This window comes from Gambusia affinis, linkage group LG19 (assembly GCF_019740435.1).
Source record: "Gambusia affinis linkage group LG19, SWU_Gaff_1.0, whole genome shotgun sequence".
Lineage (NCBI taxonomy): Eukaryota > Metazoa > Chordata > Actinopteri > Cyprinodontiformes > Poeciliidae > Gambusia > Gambusia affinis.
The window spans coordinates 13,008,102-13,031,702 of record NC_057886.1 but is presented as its reverse complement, the minus strand read 5'-3'; the positions used below and the strand labels follow the sequence as shown (position 1 = coordinate 13,031,702).

At 42.3% G+C, this 23,601-nt stretch overlaps 1 protein-coding gene across 3 annotated transcripts; it reads left to right on the top strand.

Annotated features, from left to right (window-relative positions):
* Positions 1-5,117: 5,117 nt before the first annotated feature.
* tfap4 (transcription factor AP-4 (activating enhancer binding protein 4)) lies at positions 5,118-15,821 on the top strand. Of its 3 annotated transcripts, XR_006369039.1 has the most exons (8): positions 5,118-5,580; positions 8,277-8,442; positions 9,112-9,216; positions 9,316-9,486; positions 9,570-9,713; positions 11,707-11,874; positions 12,027-12,794; positions 15,547-15,821. XR_006369039.1 is itself a non-coding variant. In XM_044099677.1 (7 exons), the coding sequence occupies exons 1-7, from the start codon at positions 5,492-5,494 to the stop codon at positions 12,177-12,179; spliced, it is 996 nt and encodes a 331-aa protein (XP_043955612.1). In that variant the 5' UTR covers positions 5,118-5,491; the 3' UTR covers positions 12,180-15,510. The 3 variants fall into 3 exon arrangements, 2 of the variants coding, with proteins under 2 accessions (XP_043955612.1, XP_043955613.1); XM_044099677.1 differs by lacking the exon at positions 15,547-15,821 and having other exon boundaries at positions 12,027-15,510; XM_044099678.1 differs by lacking the exon at positions 15,547-15,821 and having other exon boundaries at positions 5,120-5,580; positions 9,112-9,210; positions 12,027-15,510.
* The last annotated feature ends 7,780 nt before the right edge of the window (positions 15,822-23,601 follow it).

Genomic DNA, 23,601 nt, shown 5'->3' with positions numbered 1-23,601 from the left:
CCCCCTACTCCTCTCTCAAAACGTCTCTGTCTGTCTGTCTGTCTGTCTGTCTGTCTGTCTGTCTGTCTGTCTGTCTGTCTGTCTGTCTGTCTGTCTGTCTGTCCGCACGGTCAGCCTTAGATCGACAAAGAGCAAACACGGCATTATTCAATGTTACTCGGTGTGTACACACTGAGCCTGCTCTCACCTCCTCTGACCAGCAACATGTGTAATGCAAATCTGCAAAAACAAAGTTCAGAAAAGTAACAGTTACCATACTGTTTGATTGGAAAAAGAGTTCTGCGTTAAGTAAAAACATAAGAAATGGATATTAAAACTGTACACTTATGTAATTAGAAATGTATCAGTTCTTTCAAGACAGACTTGAAAGGCTAAAGTTAAATCAGATTGGATGGAAAAAGTCTGGAAATATCAGTTTTTACATCCTCCAGTATTTTCCAGTTAAATTTAGGTCTGGTCATTCTAATGCAATATGAATATGTTTTGCTCTAAAATCATTCCATTGTGGAGCTGGTTGTATGTGAATAGTTATCTCAATGGAAAGTGAACCTGCACCACATTCAAGTCCTTTGAAGCCTTCACTGCAAAGGATTGTATAAGGATTGTCTATGTAGCTCCAATCTTTCAAATGTCTTTTTTTTTTAAATAAATTAAACAATGAAAATAAGAAAATGAAAAAAAAACATCTAAAATGTGACAAATTCTTTTAAAAATATTTTTTTATATAACTAAATGAACTAATAACCACAACAGAGAAAGAAAACATATTAAGGACAGGGTTTATTCTCAGAAAGATCTTTGTTTGAGTTGTAAAAAACTGTCATTAACAGTCACCATATCCATTTTACTTTCTATTCTCATAGTGAAACAGATCTTCAACAGATGCATTAAAGACATAATATCCCTGATCCAGTGGAAATGAGAAGGAAGGACCGAATCTAGCCACTTAATTAAGATTGCTTAATGGACCAGTACGGTGGAGGAAAGTTAACAAGTCCAACTTTCAAGTGGGATAATTGGAGTCTTTTATAGTTCTCAGAGGATTTGTTTCTATTTTCTGAAACTCTTTGAAAAACAGCAAGTCCAGATAATGAAGAACAGGACCAGTAGACACAAAGCAGATGAAGAGTCAATCTTACAGTTATCTCATGTGTTGGCTTCAGAAATGTGTACCTGGTTAAACACCTTTAACTAAACTAAGATACTGTTTAAATCAAAGCAAACCCAACCACTGTAGCTCTGTCTGTATGTTTAAGGTTATTGTCCTGCAGGCAGGTGAACCTGTTACCCAATACTAAGTCTTGCGGTCTTTACCAGGTTTTCTTCCAGCATTAAGATCCATGATTCTTTCCAACAAGTCTGACCAGCTTGCCAGTACCAGCTGAAGGAAAAGATCCCACAGCACCATACTGCCACATGGTTCGTTGTGGTCGTGGTGAGGTCAGTATTCAGCCACACGGAGATCTTTGCATGTTTACGTCACAGCATTCAGTTGTGGTTTCATCTGTCCAGAACAACCAATTCCACATGTTTGCTCCATCCCATCATGTGGTAAACTTTAAGCGGGATTTCTTATAGGTTTCTTTCAACAATTGAATTCTTCTTGCCACCCATCCATGAATGCAGAATTGGATGAATGCATGAATAATAGCTGGCAAAGTATTATTCCAACTGGAGCTGTGGAGCTTCTCCAAGGACCTATATGTTGCTTTTTTGATTATTTCAGTCCCTGCCTGGCCTGTCAGTTTAGGAGGACAGATATATCTTTCTAGGTTTTGCAGTGCTGCCATACCCTTCCTATTTTTTATTTTTTTTTTTACTATTGGTTATATAACCCAACCCTGCTTTGTTATTGATTTGTCTGATGTGTTCCTTGGTCTTCATGATGCCATTTGTTCAAAATTCTTTTTATCAAACATCTGAGGCCTTTGCAGAACCCAATGCAAAGATTTTTTTTTTCAGTTTTGCCATTAATTCCAAAATATTTAAGTTTGCAACTCAGACCTAAACTGTAGATAAAAATATTTTTTCTTGCAAATTTGATGGCTTGTGAACCAGCTGTCTTTTTTTGTTTGTTGCTTTCTGACAACATATTATACTATTAAATCTTCTTGCACCTGTCAATGACTTAATCCTATAGACATGCATAATTTTTTAATTATTTCATAAAATTATTAGAAAATAAATCACTATCTAGAATGGATTGCTCCAGCCATTTATCACTGGTTATTTAATTAAAGAGCAACTTCATTTAATTTCCACTTGATGTTGTTGATTTACTACATTGACAACATCAAAAGGGCACAGTTGTATGACTAGGACTTGGAGATGGAAGTGCTTTTTATTTTTTCTATTTTGCTCACTGCAATTTCTTTTTCATGGAGAAGTCCACATAAGAGGATACCTTGAATGTGTCCGTAACACGTATAACACCCTTTTCCCACCCCAGGTAACAGGAGACACATGTAAAACTGTAAGTATGATATTTTCTCAGTATGATACTGTCAGTCCACAGCTGTTGGACTTTGTATTTGAAATCAACGTCCTAAGCTGCCCGTTTTTGGCCTCCAGCTTGTTCTCACCAGCTACCACTAGAGGGCGTCGAGAAACCTCTGATAACATTTAATGGCTGGCTGTTGAAGCTAATTTTAGTGTTTCTTTTTAAGGTTTCATAGAAATAACTTCATTCATTACAAAAGATAACTTATATCTTTTCAAAAAATCTTTTCTAAAGCAGACATTTTACAAACTATATACGGATAGAAGATTTATAAATGTGGTACTTGTGTAACTGTCAAGATCACCATGCAGGAACCTTCAGGCCTCACACTTCCACCCTCTTAATAAAGAAAGATAGTTTATTTTGCTGATAAGCAAAACATGTTAAGAAATCTCTGCTGTCATCTTGAGTTTGACACTCCTGCTAAATAAATATAATTTCAACATTCCAGCTACAAAATCATATGTTGTTAAATAGCCCACAGACAGCCCTCTGAGTGTAGAGTCCACACCTTCACTTGACATTATAACTAGTAATAAGTAATCATTTTCTATTTCTGTCGAATTTTAGTTTTTTATAGGTTGGATTAAAATAAGTAACCTCAAACAATTTCAAGCAAATTGTGCTAATCCAAAAAATTTTAGAAAAAAACATTTTTGATTTCTTCAAGCTTTAAAACCTGCTGTGTTTTTATCTGTTTTCTGCGCTCACTTTTTGTTGTATTAAACGAATGATCTTTCGGTGCGGCGCTCTTATGCAAATCCTTGCAGCACTTAACTAGCTTGCGCAGCCTTGCATCTGTTGAACCTGTTAAATCGGGTTGGTATTTACCTTCCCACCTACGCGGTTATCACCGTACAGCCGGTGCGGTGTCAGACAGCAGCAGCAGCAGCAGCAGTGTGTCCCTGAACGCCCTCCCTTCTGCTGGGTGCGCTGTTGCTGTGCAGCGCTGCCAGCTGGTCAGCTGATCACTGTTGTTCTCTTATCGCAGCTGTTGGAGTGTCCGCCCCTGAAGAGGCTTCTCCCGCTCTTTATTTACCTAATCGCCAGGGCGCAGGTGGTATGGAGCACCTTGAATGTCACCATTCAGCAATGGGCAAATATTACTTTTGAATTGATTTTTTTTTTAAATAACCCAAAAACATTGATTATTTGTTTGTCAAAAATATAACAAAAAGCTATTATTACTATCTCACTACTAATGTTGCACTTCAGGAAGGACAGCAAAATTATTTTTTTTAAATTACTACATTTTTTCATAGTTATGTGTAACCCAACACATTAGAATATCATTAAAAAGATTTTTTATTTCAATAATTCAATCAAAAATGTCAAATTTCATGTCCTCGATTTACTACACTGATGATTCTTAAGTGTTAATTTAGATTATTAGTATGGCCTGTAGAAAATTAAAACTAATTACTAATTTTCTTGCGAAATTAGAATATGACATTACCAAAAAGATTTTTAGAACATAAGTGTTAGTCTATGGAAAAGTAGGTGGACGTATTGTACAGTAGATGCACTTAGTGCTTGTTTGAGGCTCCTCTAGGACAAATTACTGCATTAATGCAGAGACAAATCCTGCCTAAATGTTTTGATTAAAATTTTCCCGTTATAGGGAGATATAAAGCTCACTGAAATGATTCTCATTTAAACAGGATACAAATACGATTACAAGTTTTATGTTATTAAAACCACGTCATTTAAACAAAAAGGTTGTAAATCATCACAAGTTTTATATCTCCTTAGAGCGTTTCTTGTTTTAATGAGTTTTGTGTCTCACTGTAATGAAAACTATAATTTTAACTGGATGCAAATCTGGTTATTACGAGTTTTACTACAACCAAAATAGGTTCTGGCTTTAACAAAAAAAATGTCATCACAGTAACTCAGTGCAACAAGTTGCAAGAAAGATTCATGTTTTAAAGGGGTTTTACATCTTGTTTATATCATGTTATAATATGAAAATTTCCTGTCTTAATGAGATCCTGGCCCTATGTATGTCCTATCTGTGGCAGTTAAATGCTTCCATATACACTGGGGCTGCTGTTTATCATGAAAGAGACATTTTAGCTTTTCTTTTCAGTTGAAATGTTTATATGTCACATTATTAGGATTGGTTTAAAACGTATTTTACTATTTCACAAACATCTTACGTCCAAAAAAGAAAGCAATTCTTCCTTTTCTTTTTTTTTTTTTTTTTTTTTTAACCATAAGAAAAGTCAGATGAGTAATTCCTCATTATTAAAAATTAACTATTGCTGTATAAATTAGTTGGGATATCACTCATTTTTTAGTATATACTCGTATCTACTCAGAAATATTAATCAAATTAATAGCCGTATAAAATTTACGTAAATTTTTCAATGGTTTTATTGATTAAACTCATTGTTTTGTTGTTTGTGTGTTAATGTTTTTAGAATCACCGACTGAGTGATTGTCGCAATTTAACCAGCGTATTTAATCATAAATTATATGTCAATATTTTTTTAAATTTTTTCCTAGTTCATTCTATCTGATTTTTGTTGGCTTCTCTCTGCATTAAATAGTCCTTTGTTTACACGCAGTTTCCCCTTCTCTGCGGAAGGAGGCATTTGGTGGTGCGGTGTGTGACTCCTACCAGCTGTTTCCCGCCTTGAAAGCAATCCGATCAGCTGCACACACACCAACACACACTCACACACAGAGAGAGACACGGTCATGCAGAGGGAGAAAGCAAAGGGGAGGGAGAAGGAGAGGTAGAGCGCCACACACAACGAGGGAACCCCATCAGCTGGAAGTCGAGTAACATTACAACTCTCGGTAGCCTCAAAAAGAACTACAATACACGGACGAGGGATTCGGATTTACTTTGAGGAATTAACCCGCCTCGGATCACGGGATTTTTGTCACCTGTTTCCCTTTAATCTAAAGGAGGTTGCCGTTTTGTTTTCATTTTATTTTATTTTCTTATTTTGGAGAGGGGGGCCAAACTGGCGAGAGGCGAGCATGGAGTATTTCATGGTTTCAGCTCAGAAGGTGCCCCCGCTGCAACATTTCAGGAAAACGGAGAAAGAAGTGATTGGTGGTCTCTGTAGGTGTGTATATAAATCACATGTGCTCCATTCAGCATGATTATAACTGTAAGAACTGTCCACGCACTGAGGCAACATGTTTGATCTGATCTGTTATTGTGTACACGACCCGCTTACGGAGGAACTGCGGGCACTAATTAACACCAAACACCGGCGTTACACTGCAAATGAGCGGCTAGGTGCCTCATGCTGCCAGTGCAATATCTCCTGTTTTGTATTTTGCTCATTTAGTATAAAAATTCACGTATTTTGTGTCTAACAAACATAAACCACGTGGTTCCGTGCACACCACGCTGCTACTCAGCTCCAGAGCACATCCCACATCTATTTATCCTCAAATAATCTCATATATAGGCGCTGTAATTTGCATACGAAAATGAAATATTTTGCTACCGATTACTGTGGTCCTTTAAATGTCCAGTTTTCGCTCCACACACTTCTGGAAGGAGCTGGTTTGCTGAAAGGGAGCCGAAGTTATTGTGGGTAGTGCGGCCATGCTTGTGGCTTGAGCTAAAAGTGATGGGGGGGGTCTGGTGTTAGTCTCGCGTTGTATGTTCTTCTAACCGTTTTCTGTTGATGTAAAATATAAACAATTGTCGTCATATTTGCCTTTATTTTAAGTTGCGCTAAAATAATTGGGGTTTCTGTGCTGCTTGCTGGCACTATCGAGCCACCTCCACTGCGTCTTTTCATCCCGCACCTCTGCCATGCTGCCTGCCGCATTGTTGTAATGGCGGAGGACATGAAAAAGTCTGCTCCGAGCACCGAGGTGCTGTCGGGCTCTGTGGTGACGACTGGCTCTTCTTTTAGCGGTTACAAATATTATTTTTAATACATTTCAGATAACGGGATATTTGGTGTTGGAGGGGAGGCAGGAATATTAAAAGTTGAGTTATTAATAAGGGGGTGTGTATGTCACGGAAGGCCCGTCGATACGTCCGCAGCCCTGCTAGTTGAAGGAGGCGGAGGAATCTTGTGCTGCTTGCTACTGCGACTGCTGCTGGCGCACGGGTATTCTGGGAAATGTAGTCTTATTTTTGTTTGTCCCAAATCATCCAACAGGCAGCTGCTGTTTGGTTAGCAAAGATAAAATAAACAAGATACTATAATAAATGTTTTATGCTGATATAAAAATAAACATATATTAGTGTCATAAGCCTATTTAAGTTTATTATTGAGATTTTCAAATATGTGGTCTATTTTTCAATGTCAGAATTGGAGCTTTTTTGTCTTAGCATTTTGTTGTGAATTGTTAGTTGTTTATGATTGTTGTAAGAGTACAAAATATCGTCTGAAACCTTTCAGTTTTTCTCAAGACAATTGGGGAGAAAATGTACATTTATGAATTTACGGGAATGCATTGAGACTTTGTAGCCAGTATCTGAACACCAGTTTCTCTTAAGCACCATGTGATGACCAGCTGATAAAGATTTATTGTTTGAATATCTTTAAACCTCAGTATAATTAAATACAGATGAGTCAGATGTTTCTTTGAGCTTGTCCTTTTCTGCATTGGTTTCTAGCGATGCATCGATCAATCACCCAGAAATCTGACTCAGCTAGTTTTCCCTTGACTGATTCTGATTAGTGATCCATAGGACAAACAAGGAAAATATATTTTTATATTTTTGTCCTATTCCTACCAACTCACATTTGTTTTGGGCATCAATGTACAGAATGTACGTTTTGCATAAGTTTTTTTAGGTTTAAAAATATGGTAAAGGCTAAGGAGATACTATTTCATACATGATTGGGGATTTTTCTTTTTTTTAATGTAAAATTGATATTTGTCAGAAAAGGCCTGGTTGATGCAGTATTACATGTGAAGTGCAAGATAGACTGACTGTGCCACCAGGTTAAGATGACCCTGGCTCTACAAATGAAAGAGTAACTGAACAGTAAAATGAATGGGAGTCATAGAATATTATGTCTCTAGACTGGTGAAAGATTTTTCATTTCTAAATCTGTTTACAGTCTATTATTTATTACATTAACAAGTCAGTCATTACAGCCTTATTTGCTTACTTTGTCTTGCTCCCCTTTTAAAAAACACTTTAATACAGCTTGGTGGTAATCTACTGTTAGGGAAGTGCTGCTTTGTGTCTGCGTGTATCTCCACACTTAACACTCACAACGTACATGCACATTTATTTTTTTTTCTCATCTGTGTCTGCACAACAGTTCCCAGTGTTTGCACTGAGGCAGCTGAGTCAGTACAGATAAGAGCCTGGCAGGAGATACAGAGGTGGAAGCAGAGGATGTTGCAGGAAGCGCTCTTAGAATTTCCCCTAAATTAAATCCCGGCACCTGGCTTGCGAAGGCTCATTTTGACTGTTTTAAAGTATGAACATATTAAAATTGTGGTGGTTAGAGGCAAGCACCGCTTGTAGAACCAAATATCGGTTTACTTTTTGTTTAAGTAATTAATTACTGCTTTTAATGTAAGGCTGTACAATATACAATGCATTTTAAATGGAAATATTTTTTTACACTAGTCATGCCATTGCCTGGAAAAATAAGATAACAAAATTAATAAAACTGCAACTAATAAGTGCTTCATAATAAATGTGTAATTGCCGTATGCATAAAATGTTTCTGCTGAAGTTAAGCGGATCCTGAGTCCCAGCTGAAGGCTTCCTCTGTGCTCTAAATTTATTATCAACTAACGGATTTGCTTCCCTCCCTGCTTTCCCCCTCAGTCTGGCCAACATTCCACTGACCCCAGAAACTGCCCGGGACCAAGAGAGGCGAATTCGCAGGGAGATTGCCAACAGCAACGAGCGTCGGCGTATGCAGAGCATCAATGCTGGATTCCAGTCACTTAAAACACTCATCCCACACAGCGATGGGGAGAAGCTCAGCAAGGTGGGTCACAAACTGTGGGCTTGAATTAGATTAGGTGATGAGTTTGATCCAACGTGCTTTGAAAAAGCATTTATTCTGCTTCAGCTTTTTCACATTTTGGATTTTAAGTGCTAGACCAACACATGGAGGTCTTAATTGTAAAATGGAAAGAAAATGATTCTTGGTTCTAGCACTATTTGTTTCTAACAAAAATCTCTCTTGTGCTCTTTTATTTAGTTCCCTTTACTCTGTCACCACTAAATACAATCTAGTGCAGTCAAACGCCTTTAAAAGTTAGTAAATGCAGTTAACAGCAAAGGTGTAATAAGAAACTTCTCTACCGGTGAATTAAACTTCTGACTTTACATACAAGACGCTAGCGAAAAACTTTGCTCTAAAGATCAGCCTGAATACCCCAACATGGTGTTGGCTGTATTATGTTGTGGGAAGCTTTTTCTTGAGACTTGAGGCTAAGGGAAAGTTTACCTTCCAACAAGACAAGCCCACAACCGGAGATATGATGTAATGGCTAAGATTTACATATAACTGATATTTAAGTCTTAGCCACAAACCTAATTTGTGGCAAAACTTGAAAATGGCGACGTGAAATAGGAATATTAATACTTTTGAAGTCACTGTTGTTGTACGGGTTTGAACTTGCTGTTACAACCTCACTTTGATGTTCTTCAGGCTGCAATCTTGCAACAGACAGCAGAGTACATCTTCACTTTGGAGCAGGAGAAGACGCGGCTATTGCAGCAAAACAGTCAGCTGAAGCGGATCATTCAGGTACAGGTACAGCAAGCTGCATGAATATTCCCATACGTTTCTTCGGTGTTAGCACTCATCTGAACCACATAGCTCAATCTGTGTTTGTTTGTTTTTTTTCCCCAGGAGTTAAGTGGCTCGTCCCCGAAGAGGAGACGGGCGGAGGAGAAAGATGAAGGGATCGGCTCTCCAGACATCCTGGAAGAGGAGAAGACTGAGGATCTGAGGAGGGAGATGATTGAGCTGAGGCAGCAGCTGGAAAAGGAGCGCACAGTCAGGATGATGCTGGAGGATCAGGTGACAGTCGGGTGGGAATGAACACACAGCTGTTTTAAGTACGTAACTGACGCACCTTTCTCCCTATGCATCCCGCCTGGCAGATGCGCTCCCTGGACGCTCAGCTGTACCCAGAGAAGCTGAAGGCGATCGCCCAGCAGGTCCAGGAACAACAAGTCCAGACGCAGAGTCTTGTTCGCCTGCAGAAGCAGCTAGAGAGGGACCTCACTCCAGCACACAGCCCTCAGGTTAAACACCAACTTTTTATAAAGAATTCAGCTTTTTTTTAATGACTAAATTTAGCTTTCGGAAGGTGCTTTACTTTATCATCACAAAATATTTGAAATTGAGTTTATCTTCAATATATGTCAGTATCTTTGTTGTGATAAAAGACTCAGAATAATTTTGACTCTCACAAAAGAAATTTTCACCCCTTGAACTTTCTCACATGTAATCTAAACAATCAAATTTAAATAAAGTCTCATAGATTTTATTGGAATTCAATATAGAGGTGGGCAATGTGGACTTGGGATATATACGCAATATCTTGTGGTGCAGTTGTGATGACGATAAAAATTCAGATTAAAACGTTTTTACATTACTGTGAATGCATGACATAGCATTCATAACATCACACACAAATACTATTCTTGAAAAATATTCTCAGTAGAAATAGTCTTCTTCACTGTGCAAGTTACTAAAAGAAGTGTGGTTTATGTCACTAAGATGTAGACAATAACTGTATTTAATCAAGTTTTCCATTTCACTGATATTTATTGATGTAAAATAAATTTTAACATCAATTTATATAACTTAAATAGTAAAAATATCATGTCCGTTAATCCTGTCACAGTTTTGTTTTTTATTTAACATTATTACTTGGAATTGATCAACACATCAATAAATCAAAGTGCCCGTCATAAAACAGTTTTCACATTAAATTGTACAATAAATGCCAACTCCTAATTTGATGTCATAGATAAGTACAAAAGAGTGCATTATTCTGAATAGTGTGGAGTGCATTTGTATTTATCTTTGGGGGTATGACTGGTTCAGTATTTCATATCCAGTGACTAAGATTTTTGCGCTTTCAACTTTTCAGATTGAGTAGACTAAGTTTTCAAGTCTTACCAATGTCAACAATTATCAACATCAATTGATATGAAACACTTATATTGTGATAAATGTTTCAGCCATATCATCCAGCCCTAGCCTTGGCCATGTGAGCGTATACGTATGCATTATTCTACATTAATTCATTGTTGTCTCTGGTCTCTCTTCAACAATCTTCCTGACCTATAAGTTGTGTTTCCTGTTTTTCATTATGCTGTTTGTTCTCTAACAAACCACTGAGGGATTCACTGAACAGCTGTATTTACACTGGGATTCAATTACACAGGTTTTACTTGCTGGGTGACTTTTGAAGGCAATTGACTCCCATCCATCCATCCGTCCATCCATCCATTTTCTTCCGCTTCTTAGTAGAAATAGTCTTCTTCACCGTGCAAGTTACTGAAAGAAGTGTGATTTATATCACTCTGGGGTTGGGTCGCAGGGGTAGCAGCTTCAAAAGGGAGGCCCAGACTTCCCTCTCCCCAGCCACTTGTTCCAGCTCCTCCGGGGGAATCCCAAGGCGTTTCCAGGCCAGTCGAAAGACATAGTCTCTTCAGCGTGTCCTGGGTCTTCCCCGGGGCCTCCTCCCGGTGGGACGTGCCCAGAACACCTCACCAGGGAGTCCAGGAGGCATCCTGACCAGATGCCCGAGCCACCTCAACTGGCTCCTCTCGATGTGAAGGAGCAGCAGCTCTACTCTGAGTCCCATGCACTCGCCCGGACCGTGCTGAGGCTGTAGATCATAGATGTCATGATCTACATCTATGGTCCGGTGTTCCACGACCAGGACGAAAACCACACTGCTCTTCCTGAATCCGAGGTTCGACTATCCGACAGACCCTCCTCTCCAGGACCCCTGAATAGACCTTGCCAGGGAGGCTTAAGAGTGTGACTCCCCTATAATTGGAGCACACCCTCCAATTGCAGTTGATTGCCTGAATTTTATTTCGGGGCAGCAGTGTCAAGGGGGATAAACACAAAAATGCACCTCATGGTTTGTAGATTTCTATTGCCTGTGTGATAGAAACAGTGTTTGATTCAATTATTTGTTAAGCACCTCAGGAATATTTTTTGTATATTACGTTGTTTGGGGATCATTAGGATGATGTGTAAATATCGTTCTTTCAGGTGTTGGCTCCTGCTACACCGCCCGCACCCACACACCATGCCACAGTCATCGTTCCTGCGCCTGCACAAACTCCCCAGCCCCATCATGTTACCGTGGTAACCATGGGCCCAACATCGGTTATTAATTCCGTGTCCACATCTCGGCAGAACCTGGACACCATCGTTCAAGTAAGCTGCACTTAAAACTCAAATTATCTTTCCTTCACACGATTCCTGCTGTCTTTTTTTTTTTTTTTTTTTTTTTTCTCCTCCACATCTGACCACTAGAGGGCGCCTTAGTCTCTGACATGCCTCCTCTATTATTCCCTGTTTGCCTCCAGGCAATCCAGCACATCGAGGGCACCCAGGGGAAGGGTTTTGAGGAGGAGCAGAGGAGGGCGGTCATTGTCAGCTCGGGGCGCATCCTCTCCGACGCTGCAGGCTCGGACACGGCCTCCAACAGCGACGGACCCGACGACTGCTCGCTGCCTTGAGCTCGCCTGCCTGAAGGCTCGTGTACCCTACACCTTCATACATGCACACACTCACACACAGAAGGGCCCCAAAGCAGACCAGTGCTATGGGAGACTACAAACTCACAGCACTCTTGTTCTGTGGACGTAAACCGGGCTGGTAGTCGGATTATAGCACTCATTTTGACGTACGTTTCCCCATCTTCTTCTCTACATCAGATTTAACAAAAATAGGCACCTGAGACGGTTTACAATTACACATTCACACCCGTAGTTTTGCTTTTTTTTTTTTTTTTTTTTTTTTTTGCTTAACTCCATCCTCTGCTCTTTTTACCTACACAACAAACTCTTGTATCTTCATGATTCTTTGGAACTGTTATTAAAGCGACTAATTGATTTTTATGAACTCTCGGTCAAACTGGAAACTGGACTTTCAAACGCCTGTTAAACATCTCCATCAGCTGCCAGGACTGTCCTCCCGGCGCTGTCCTGAAGTCGTGTGACTGATCTAAGAAACGGGAAAGAGGCCCGTGGGTGTGACGTTGGTGCCCGCCAACTGAGTGTGATTATTATGAAGATGGACGCCCTTTCAAACAGCTCCGCTCGAGAACCATCCGGACTGTTTGCAAAGACACTGTGAGTTTGCAAGACTGTCCTAAAGGTTCTTTGTTATTTTATTAAGTAAAATTTTTCATGTTTCTCTCTTAAATGCTCCACTAGAAAGTAAAAAACAAACAAGCAAAAAAAAAAAACTAAAGGCTGTTTTAATGGCTGACTGGTGCTCATACGATAAGAGAGTACACTTACTGGTTCACAACTTTAATTTTGTTGATATTTTTTATTTTTTTTTTCTGTTTGTTTTTGCTGGGCTGGGATCCCAGTAATCCCACATCTTGCCTGTTTTTTTTCTCTTACTGTTTGGATCCTCTACTTCTGAGTATAAAAGTCCCTGGCCTGATGTGTAAGCTAATCTGTTGGGCCATGATGAGTACTTTTTGAGGAGTGTGTGTGTCTGAGTGTTTTAAGGCAGCGGGACTTCGTGGTGCTTGGGACTCTGGCAGTCTGAAACGCCACCACTTTAGCCTTGAAATGCACGACTCATTTATACGAAAAGGACACATACAATCACTTATTCGCTCGGTCTAGAGAGACTGTTTTGTTGTTTGTTCCGCCTTTTGGGACATAGGGGGACTATGGTGAAATTTGAGGAAGAATGCCCAGCAAACTCGTTAGTGTGCCATTCACGGTGACGACTGAATTTACTACATATGCTCTATGCATTTCCTAATATCGGTCCTTTTCGTACGTTTTCTGTTTAATTTTTAAATGTAATGACTGGGCGACTTGTAGCGAAGAGAGGTTACAGCTTGCCTTATTATGAGCCCTTATTGTTGGCTGCAGGGAGGCCATTCCTTCACACAGCTTCAGAGAACAATCTGGACACTTTTCATTTGGGGGCAACGGATTTTCACCTCTTTGATCAGGCTTGTAAACAGCGGGCAGATGTAATTAAATATATAAATATATATTCCCAGTAATATAGTTATTTTTGGGTTTCTTTTATGTTTGCCCCAGAATGAAACATGTTGTTAGTTTACAAACTATACTAAAGGTAAATTAATGCAAAAATTGTGTTTGGATATACAGTGCCTTGCAAAAGTATTCAAAACCTTTTAACTTTTCTCAGTTGTTTCACATTAATATTATTCTTTTGATTTTATGAGAAAAGTCAAATAATAATGGTGAACTGGAAGAAAAATGTCCTCAAGCAGGTTGTTCTTTCATATGTTTTGCTCTATTTATTAAAAAAACAAAAACATTCCCGCAGCATAATCCTGCTGCTACCATGCTTCTTAGCGGTGATGGTTTGTTCACCGGGATGTGAAAGTGTGAGTTTGCCACAGATTTTGACTAGGCTGATCTAACATGCATGCGTTTTGATCTAAACCATTTCATCGGAGCTCTGTATTTTCAGCCTCTCGGTTTTTCTTCTAGGCACAATTTGGCTAATTCTGTCTCCCATCAGTTCTGACAAGATTGAGAAAAGTTTCCCTACCACATGATGCTGCCATTACCTTTTTTTAAACCATGGAAACTTTGTGTTGGGGGTCACATGTAGTGTGTGTTTTCTGCCACGTATTGATTTGCATGTAGGCCAGTTCTCATCCCATCAGACTCAAGCACTTTCTTCTACATTCATGACTTGTTTTTATGCAATTGCTGACTTCTTGTAGTTTTTTTTTTTTGTAAGCCCAAATTTGCACACAAGATGTTTACAAAGCATTTGCAAAGGAAAAAAATAACCAAAACATTAAAACCATACATGTTTTTCCTTTCTCGACAGTTGTGTGATTCTTTATGTTGGAATTTATGATCACATAGTCCTAACTAAATGACTGTGTGGTGTGAAACAGTTCAAGGGTTGTGAACACTTTTGCAAAGCACTGTATGTCTAGATTTGAAAGTTCAAGACCCCTTGGTGTGAAATATGTGGGGGGAGGGAGAAACCTCCGTAATAAGACATTCCATAAGATCGTATCGAAGGTTTCCTGAGATCCTGCAGAAAAAATCAAATCACAGTTAGGACTTTCGGCTCATCTCAGCATTTAGAGTCGACTGTTTGAGCTTTGAACTGCTGGACAGACTGCGCGTCAAACCCCAACACTCCTTGTCGCGATTGACAGGATTTGGGAATTCCCCTTTAAACCTGTTGATGTCAGGTGTGTCAGTTATTGTTATAGGAAGAAGGGGAGGGTCGCTGGAAAACTGAGGATTTTTTTTTCCGGTTCCTCCCAGTATCTGCATTGGAAAGCTTTCCTTCTGAATCCCAGAACTGGTTGCTCTCCATTGCGTCTGTCTTTATTCTTTGTTTTGTGTTACAAAGTTATTATATGGGCATATCAGATTGTCAGATTAGTGGGGGGGGGGACTAAGGATCACTAAATAGGGTGAAGATTACGAAGCACTTACTGTAATATACTGGAGTTTGCCTCTTTTTTTGTGTGTGTAAAGGAGGATCTCCTCAGCTGAAGCTCTTGAGGTTATGAGTTAAAAAACCGCACAGCTGTGTATCCCCCAACCCTCCATGTCAGTCCTCCTACATTTACCAGTTTATCTTTTGCATCTTCTTGCATCTTTTATCTTGTCGTTTTATGTATTTTATCTTTTTTTTTTTTTTTGCAGCTCAGTTTCTTCCCTATTGTTTTTATTTTTATTTTTTACTTTGTTAGACTGGTCAGTGCATATGGTCATCAAGAAGCTATTATGTTTTTGTTTTTTTTATGTTTCGGGGATAAAGAGGCTTGTGCCTTTGTAAAAACAGAATAATAAAGTTTGTACTTTGTTTTTTAAACATTTGGCTCGTGTGTGTTTTCTTTTGTTATTACAGCACCAGCAATGACATGAGCAGCTCTGTTTGTCTCACTGCCAGTTCTCGTTGGCGGTCGTTCAGGCCTTAAAGCCCAAGTGTTTGCAGCCGATTGGTAGAGGGGCTGTGGAAGAACCCCCTCCAGCCCCTCCTTCTCTTTACAGCAGCCAAATTAAGAGCGGCCACTTTCTCTGTGACAGCGACCATGCACACCGTGGACAGTGGGTGGCATCTTTTGTCATTTCCTGAGACGCAATGATCCAGTCAAGGCTCCTTGTTCCCCAAAGAGGCCGCAAGTTATTATTTTAAATGATTATTTTATCTTATCTTCTTACAAATGGTCTCTAAAAGAGTTGAATTCTTTATGACAAATGAAGCATTTGATTAGTCAAAAATGCTTTGACAAATATCTCAAAATATATTTGTTATATTGTGATATGTTTTTCAGTGTGATTCCAGCATTAATGCTTAGAAGTGTAAACTAAAAAAAGAGATGGAAGAAAGAAAAATATTTTCTTTCAGAAAGAGAAACTAATGTAAATTAATTATAGACAGAAGCATATTTTAAGTAATGGAGCTTAGGCGAAAATTCAAACTGGGAGACTCGACCAGCTTCAACACATCATCTAATCACCACGCCGGGCCTCAGCCAATCCGGTACGGAGCTCCACGCCGCTCCAGCCAATCGTCGTCCGAGGACACCTTCAAGAGTTCAAGCTACCCTCGGGGCTTCCTGCTCGTCAGCCGTGCTACGACTCTTTTCCAACCTCTCCCACATTCAGTCAGCTAGTCAGCTGCCTCCCGTCCGCCTGCAAGCCCTGTCCTGCAGTCCCCAATTCAGCTCGCTGGCGCACCTTCCGATTATCTTAGCCCTCTTTCAGAACCAAATGCAGGGAGTGTCCTCACCTGCCGGCTGCGCTCCTGTCGACTCCCAGTCATTCCTCACCGATCTAACCACCCCATCAAGCCTGCATTCGGCCTCCATTGATGTCTTTCCCTCATTGATGACGCAGGCGTCCTCTGCCATCCGGCTCACCGTGGTCAGCTGCTACGGCTCACCGGTGCTGTCAACCTGCAGCCAAGCGCTGGTTGTCTCCACGATCCGCCGTGGCTCCATTGACGCACGTCGGCTCTTCCTCCTCGTCCCATCATGGACTCGATCCGTTGCCCGATCTTCTCTACCAGTCCACCTCCAGGAGAAAACCGAAATCAGATCACTACGCTCACCTCCGCGTAGCTCAGCTCGCAGCTGGCTCTTCAGCCTCATCAACCGGAACCGTTCGCCCATCATCGGGCGCGTCGTCTAGGTAAGACGTACCCACTCCTGATTCGTTCATTTTCATACGCATCATGTCACCGTCAGCGCACCAGTACCTTTAATTCAAGTTTATCTCGCCTCCTATTGCTGGTCAGTTGGCATCTTCAGGGTCTAGAGTAGCTCAATTAGTTAGAAGAGCCGGGGTTCTCACGGCCCGCCATTTAATGACGCACGCTCTTTGTCAACCTCATTCCGGTATTTCCCGCTCAGGCCGCTGTAGCCCTCTCTTTACTCTGTTGCTTAGCTCGCTCCAAATTCTGTCAGAAGTCCCAGTTCGTATCTCAGCACATTCTGCCCTCCAGCCCAGCTGCCGCTGGTCTCCTAATCACAGCACTATGTTTCTGTAAGCTCTTTTTACCAGTGACGTGCGGTCAGGGGAGGCAGGTGAGGCAGTGCCTCACCAGCCGTCATGGAAAGAAAGAAAATATATAATCATAAAGTAATTTAAATTGTTATATTCATCCGGTGGTTTGTACTAAAAATAATTTATTTTTCATGTAGCTTCACCAATTTCGATTTTTATTTGTTCAAAATCGCTGAATTTTCTTATTTTCCCATTCAAATGCTTGGAAGCGATGCCGGTGAGGCAGCAGCGAGCTCTGCCTCACCTTGGATTGCGCAACCCCTGGCTCTGCGCTGGCTGCTAAGCGGAGAGAGCATGTTGCTGTCTGGCGTCAATAAAATGGTTTAAACAAATTTAATATGTGAACTTATTTCCAATAATTTAGCTTATGTATATAATGTACAGTGCTTTTGTCACCAATTGTGTTTGTGTAACGTGTTTCGTAATGAGCGATTATAAACGGCAGAGAACAGGTTCGAGGTGAGGCAGGCAGTTCTCTTGCCTCATGGCAGGGGGCGCTCAAGATCCCAGACGTTCGTCTTGTTCACTCCTCAACTGCCGAGTAAGTGACAGCGAGCTAGGCTAAACGATTCGGGAAGCAAGTCAAGTGCAGCGATAGATTATAATAGAGATAGTGATTTTTTTCCTCTCGCTTATCCCGACTTTCGACATGGATGACTACATTACAACACTAAAAAAGTTTTCTCAAGTGGACTTTCAATCGAAGCAGGAGATAATATGTGTGTTTTGTGAGCTACAGTTTGTATGTGTAAGGATGCAGAAGTGAAACATAACCTGTAAACTGCTGTCAATCTATGCATCTATTTGCAAATCTGATTCTGATGACGTCAGTGCCTCACCAGCTATGAACCTCACCGCACGTCACTGCTTTTTACTAATAGAGGGGATTCTTTTAAAGCTACACATGAAACACACCTGAAAACGAACGAGTTTGGTGCAATCTTTTACTTACAAATTCCTCTTTTATCGGAGGAGGGAAAAAAGAAAAAAAAAAAAAAAACTTAATCGTTTAGTTAGTAATTTAGTAAGAGAATTTGTTGAGGTTTAGGAAGTATTATTATATTGCATGTATCTAAATGCATAATGTTTTAAGTGTTTTATTTTAGTTTGTATGCCTTATAACTTCAGTGGCCACTTAGTAATTTATGCAAAAGAGGCGAGGTGCCTGGTGTTAACGGAAGGGAAGAGAAAGGGGAAAAGGCGAGGTCGCTGCAAGCGAGAATCGACAGAGCCACGGGTTTTCAACCGTAGTTGGTTTTGTGGGGATTATTTAAGATTTGACTGCTTATGAAAGGATAACACAAGATACAGTGGAATAAATCTTTTTGTTTTACATCTTTACATCGGAGCGCTGTGGAAGTTGTGTTTTTCCTCCTCAAACACACGAGGGAAATCAGCGATATTAACCTTGTGGCAACACACATCGCCTGCGATAAAGCTTACATGATCTAACTTCCCTGGCATGTGGCCGTTTACCTAAAACTGTTATCGGTTGTCCCTCCCTGTCGGTTGCAAACGTAACCCAGGCTTTCCCTCTTCAAACCTGCAGCTGGTGGAGACACCCTACGGGCTCTGCGTTGTGTCATGTTGTATGTGTGAAGGTAGGATGTGTTCCTTGCAGAAGAGTAATCAGGCGCAGGGCTGTTAGTCGTGGGGAGACAACAAAGCTTACGGCCATCAAGTCTCACAGACCGCACACCCCACCACGCGACATTCTCTCGACCGACTCACTTCAGTCTTCACGGACGCCGCCCCGCCCTCTAGTTTTGGGGGCTTTAAAAGGTAAATGGTTGCCGGAGTGGCCATCCTAATTTCCTCAGTCTGAATCCTCTTCATTTTATGAAATATTTCTTTGCCATAGCTTCCTGCCTCTGGGGCCGTCTTTGGAGCAGAATGCGTTTATTAGCTACATGGCAATATTGCCATAATCCAAGCATTAATAAAGGCTGCCCATCCGTTAGCTCCATTATGCCTTTCAATCGCCGCTGCACTTGGCAAGCTGTCAACAACATTCATCATCTCAGCTCAGCACGTGTCCGGTCATACAATGCTATCGCCACCCTCCGTCCCGTTCTAAATTTCAGGTTTCGCTGTTCATGCCGTGCTACCGACGCCAACCCGAGCTAACGCCAGCCTTCAAGATTTGATGCTTAATAAATGGCTCTCTCCACTCCCTCTCGCGTTCATCACGCCACTACATAAAGTTGGTCTTCGCCCCATCTACACTTCCACTTCTTCACATACTCACGCCTGGCAAACCTTCACCGTGTCTGCGCTGCTATCAATTATCCCCTTTACCCTGATAATATATCCATAGTCCTCGCTTTTATCACACTGTTTCACCATCGCCGATTCGATTAGTACTGTCCTCCATCCGCAGTCCGCGCTGGGCATCAGTTTTCACATGAAGCTACAGAAACCCAGTTAATCACCTAGCCTCTTCGCGAACTCTGCTGCGAAGCTTCTTTCCAAAGGGATTGCTAGGCATAGCTCCTCTATTTCCGATAGCGGAGACCGATCACTCCCATTACCTAGGCGTCTCATCACTGCGCTCCGTTCCGGAGTTTTCTCCTACTACACCTAAGCGCTCCTCCGTGCGCTTGCATCCTAGCCTTCCATGGATTTCTTGGGCTGAGTGAGTTCATGTCTGCATTGAAAGTATTCAGTTCGTCATGAGATCTATCTATATCTGATCTAAAAATTCTTTGCGGACCACTACAATCCTTTACATCAAACACAACAAAACAAAAGGTTTGCGTGCTATTGCACGCATGGACGGTCCGTTCTGCGCTTTTCACACCATGCTCAGATTCACATGCAAAGACATCAACTCTGCCACGGATCCAAATCTCTGTTTCTCACACCTGAATGCTTCACCTGGACTGCTAACTGGTTCACTCACCACTTCAGACTCGCGTTAACAGCTTGCGGTCTTCCACCTAGTCACTTTTCGGGCCATTCTTTTAGAATAGGCGCCGCAACTTCTGCCGCCGTTCAAGGCGTCCCCACAGCTTCCCTCCTTCAGCTCTGTCGCTGGTCCTCCTCAGCCTTCTAGTCTTACATCAGACCGGATCTCTCAACCATACTCGAAGCTCAAAGTTCCATTTCTGCAGGTGAGCATCTCGTCATATATGGTGGTGGAGCGTTTCGCCATTTCTAACATCTCATTCTGCCTAGGAGATCCGGCCGGACCATCGGTCCTCAGCCCTCGGCTCGACAGCAGCCATTCCATCCTCCACAGGTCACCAAGCGGTCGTGCCTAACAAGTCTATCAGACTGCAGGCCCCCGCCAACGCGGTTCGCGCCTAACAAGTCTATCAGACTGCAGGCCCCCGCCAACGCGGTTCGCGCCTAACAAGTCTATCAGACTGCAGGCCCCCGCCAACGCACTTCGCGCCTAACAAGTCTCGCCAGACTGCAGGCCACGACTGACGCCTATCAGTTCGGCAGACTGCAGGCCCTACCCGACGCCTATCAATCCTGTCAGACTGCAGGCCTGACCGACGCCTATCAGTCTTGTCCGACTGCAGGCCCTGACCGACGCCTATCAGTCTGGCAGATTGCAGGCCCCGACCGACGCCTATCAGTCTCGCCGTGCTGCAGGCCTGACTCCACGCCTATCAGTCTGCCAGACTGCAGGCCCTGACTGACGCCTATCAGTTCGGCAGGCTGCAGGCCCTAACCGACACCTATCAATCCTGTCAGACTGCAGGCCTGACCGACGCCTATCAGTCTTGTCCGACTGCAGGCCCTGACCGACGCCTATCAGTCTGGCAGATTGCAGGTCCCGACCGACGCCTATCAGTCTCGCCGTGCTGCAGGCCCGACCTACGCCTATCAGTCTCGTCAGACTGCAGGCCCTGACTGACGCCTATCAGTTCGGCAGGCTGCAGGCCCTAACCGACACCTATCAATCCTGTCAGACTGCAGGCCTGACCGACGCCTATCAGTCTTGTCCGACTGCAGGCCCTGACCGACGCCTATCAGTCTGGCAGATTGCAGGTCCCGACCGACGCCTATCAGTCTCGCCGTGCTGCAGGCCCTGACCGACGCCTATCAGTCTTGTCCGACTGCAGGCCCTGACCGACGCCTATCAGTCTCGTCAGACTGCAGGCCCCGACCTACGCCTATCAGTCCCGTCAGACTGCAGGCCTCAACCAACGCCTATCAGTCCCGTCAGACTGCAGGCCTCAACCAACGCCTATCAGTCCCGTCAGACTGCAGGCCTCAACCAACGCCTATCAGTCCCGTCAGACTGCAGGCCTCAACCAACGCCTATCAGTCCCGTCAGACTGCAGGCCTCAACCAACGCCTATCAGTCCCGTCAGACTGCAGGCCTCAACCAACGCCTATCAGTCCCGTCAGACTGCAGGCCTCAACCAACGCCTATCAGTCCCGTCAGACTGCAGGCCTCAACCAACGCCTATCAGTCCTGTCAGACTGCAGGCCTCAACCATCGCCTATCAGTCCCGTCAGACTGCAGGTCAGTCAGGCCTCGGCCCGGCTCCCTCTTTTGGGGGGAAGACTATCCGAGCTCGCCGAGCAGACCGCCTGCTCACGGCGATCCTCGGCTCGGGGTCTTCTGCCGGGTCCGAGCGCCAAAGAATTGTACCATTAAATCTTTTTAACTGCTATTTTCTTCTCTTTGTGAGTCTCTCCAGATTGAAATGGAGCTTAGGCGAAAATTCAAACTGGGAGACTCGACCAGCTTCAACACATCATCTAATCACCACGCCGGGCCTCAGCCAATCCGGTACGGAGCTCCACGCCGCTCCAGCCAATCGTCGTCCGAGGACACCTTCAAGAGTTCAAGCTACCCTCGGGGCTTCCTGCTCGTCAGCCGTGCTACGACCCACCTCCTCCCCATCTCCACCTTCACCATGAGGGACATACTCTAGGATCCTCCGGGCTCTCCCATCTCCAGGCTCCGCTCCACCACCAGATTCGGTCCCGGGGGGAAGACTATCCGAGCTCGCCGAGCAGACCGCCTGCTCACGGCGATCCTCGGCTCGGGGTCTTCTGCCGGGTCCGAGCGCCAAAGAATTGTACCATTAAATCTTTTTAACTGCTATTTTCTTCTCTTTGTGAGTCTCTCCAGATTGAATTATTGTTTGATCATTCCGATCATTTTGTCTTACAGTTATTAGTAAGCTGAAAGATCTTTTTTTATTTGACTTGTTTGTCCTTCCACTCAACTTTCCATTAACTCTATTAATGACTGTTAATGAGTGACCTTTTGGAACCTGCCATTGTGGATGTTGCCCTCTCATAATTGCATTGGTCATAAAATTTCATTTCTGTATTTAAAATGAAAAGTGTGAGAATAAATAAGCTTTTTATTGTTCTCATGTAATTTAGTAATGTTTATGAAAAACTGTTTTGGGTTTTGCTTTGGTGTAAACTAGAATTGTCTAAACAAGCACAATTAAGAGCTCTGTAGTGAATCTACACTTTCTGAAAAACAATTTTGAAGTAAATAATACAACCTAATTTTAGGAGTTTAAACCTCTTTAATTATTTGTACACGTCAATAACTGGTTGACTGTTCTGTGTGAACATCTGAAAATAGTGGCCTTATTACACATTTGGAAGGATCAACTCCTTATGTAATATCCTGATGTCTCTTAACTTCTTGACAGTGGCTTATGGGCTACTATTAAGTTACAGTCTGCATGATTAATGCTAGTGTTTGTCATGTGTATTTAAGTGAAGAGCTCATGTCGTCTAGAGTCCATAAAAGCCATCTTGCCTTTAAGAACCCTCCTCCAGACATGAGAAAGTTCAAAATAATCATACTGTAGTGCTTGGACACCAGTCATTTGGGATGGACGTGGTCAAAGAGAGAAACTTCCTGCCATATTTGAGGATTAATTTACAGTTAAGATGTTGATTCCCGAGCAATGGTGAGATTATGTTTGCCACTTTGTGTCTGTGTAAGGATGATAAAATGGTAATCCGCCCAGTGTCGGGCTGGGTGAGGGAGTCGAGGCTGCCTCAGGCTGACTCTTCTCAGCTCTCACTCTGCTGACGGTGATTACTTTCACTAAGATGCCAGCAGAGTGATTGTAGCGTGGATGTCTTAGAATCTACATCAACAGAGCTAGGAGCCCAGTCTGTGATATTTAAGTTTGTGGATGATGGTGTTAAAGCCATTTTAGTCACTTGATTAAAGCAAAGTGTATGTATTCTGTTTTAATCTAGGACAAAGTATTCTTTTTCAGCTTCCAAGTGCATTTAAGATAATATACGATATCTGTTCTGCGAGGGAGTCCTGGTCAACTGGGCCTTGCATTCAGCAAAGGTCCTGTTGACAAACCAGCAGTCAGACCTGCAATCAAACAACTGTGTTGAGGACTGTAGATTTTTGTATGTGACTAATTTTTGTATTCCTTCC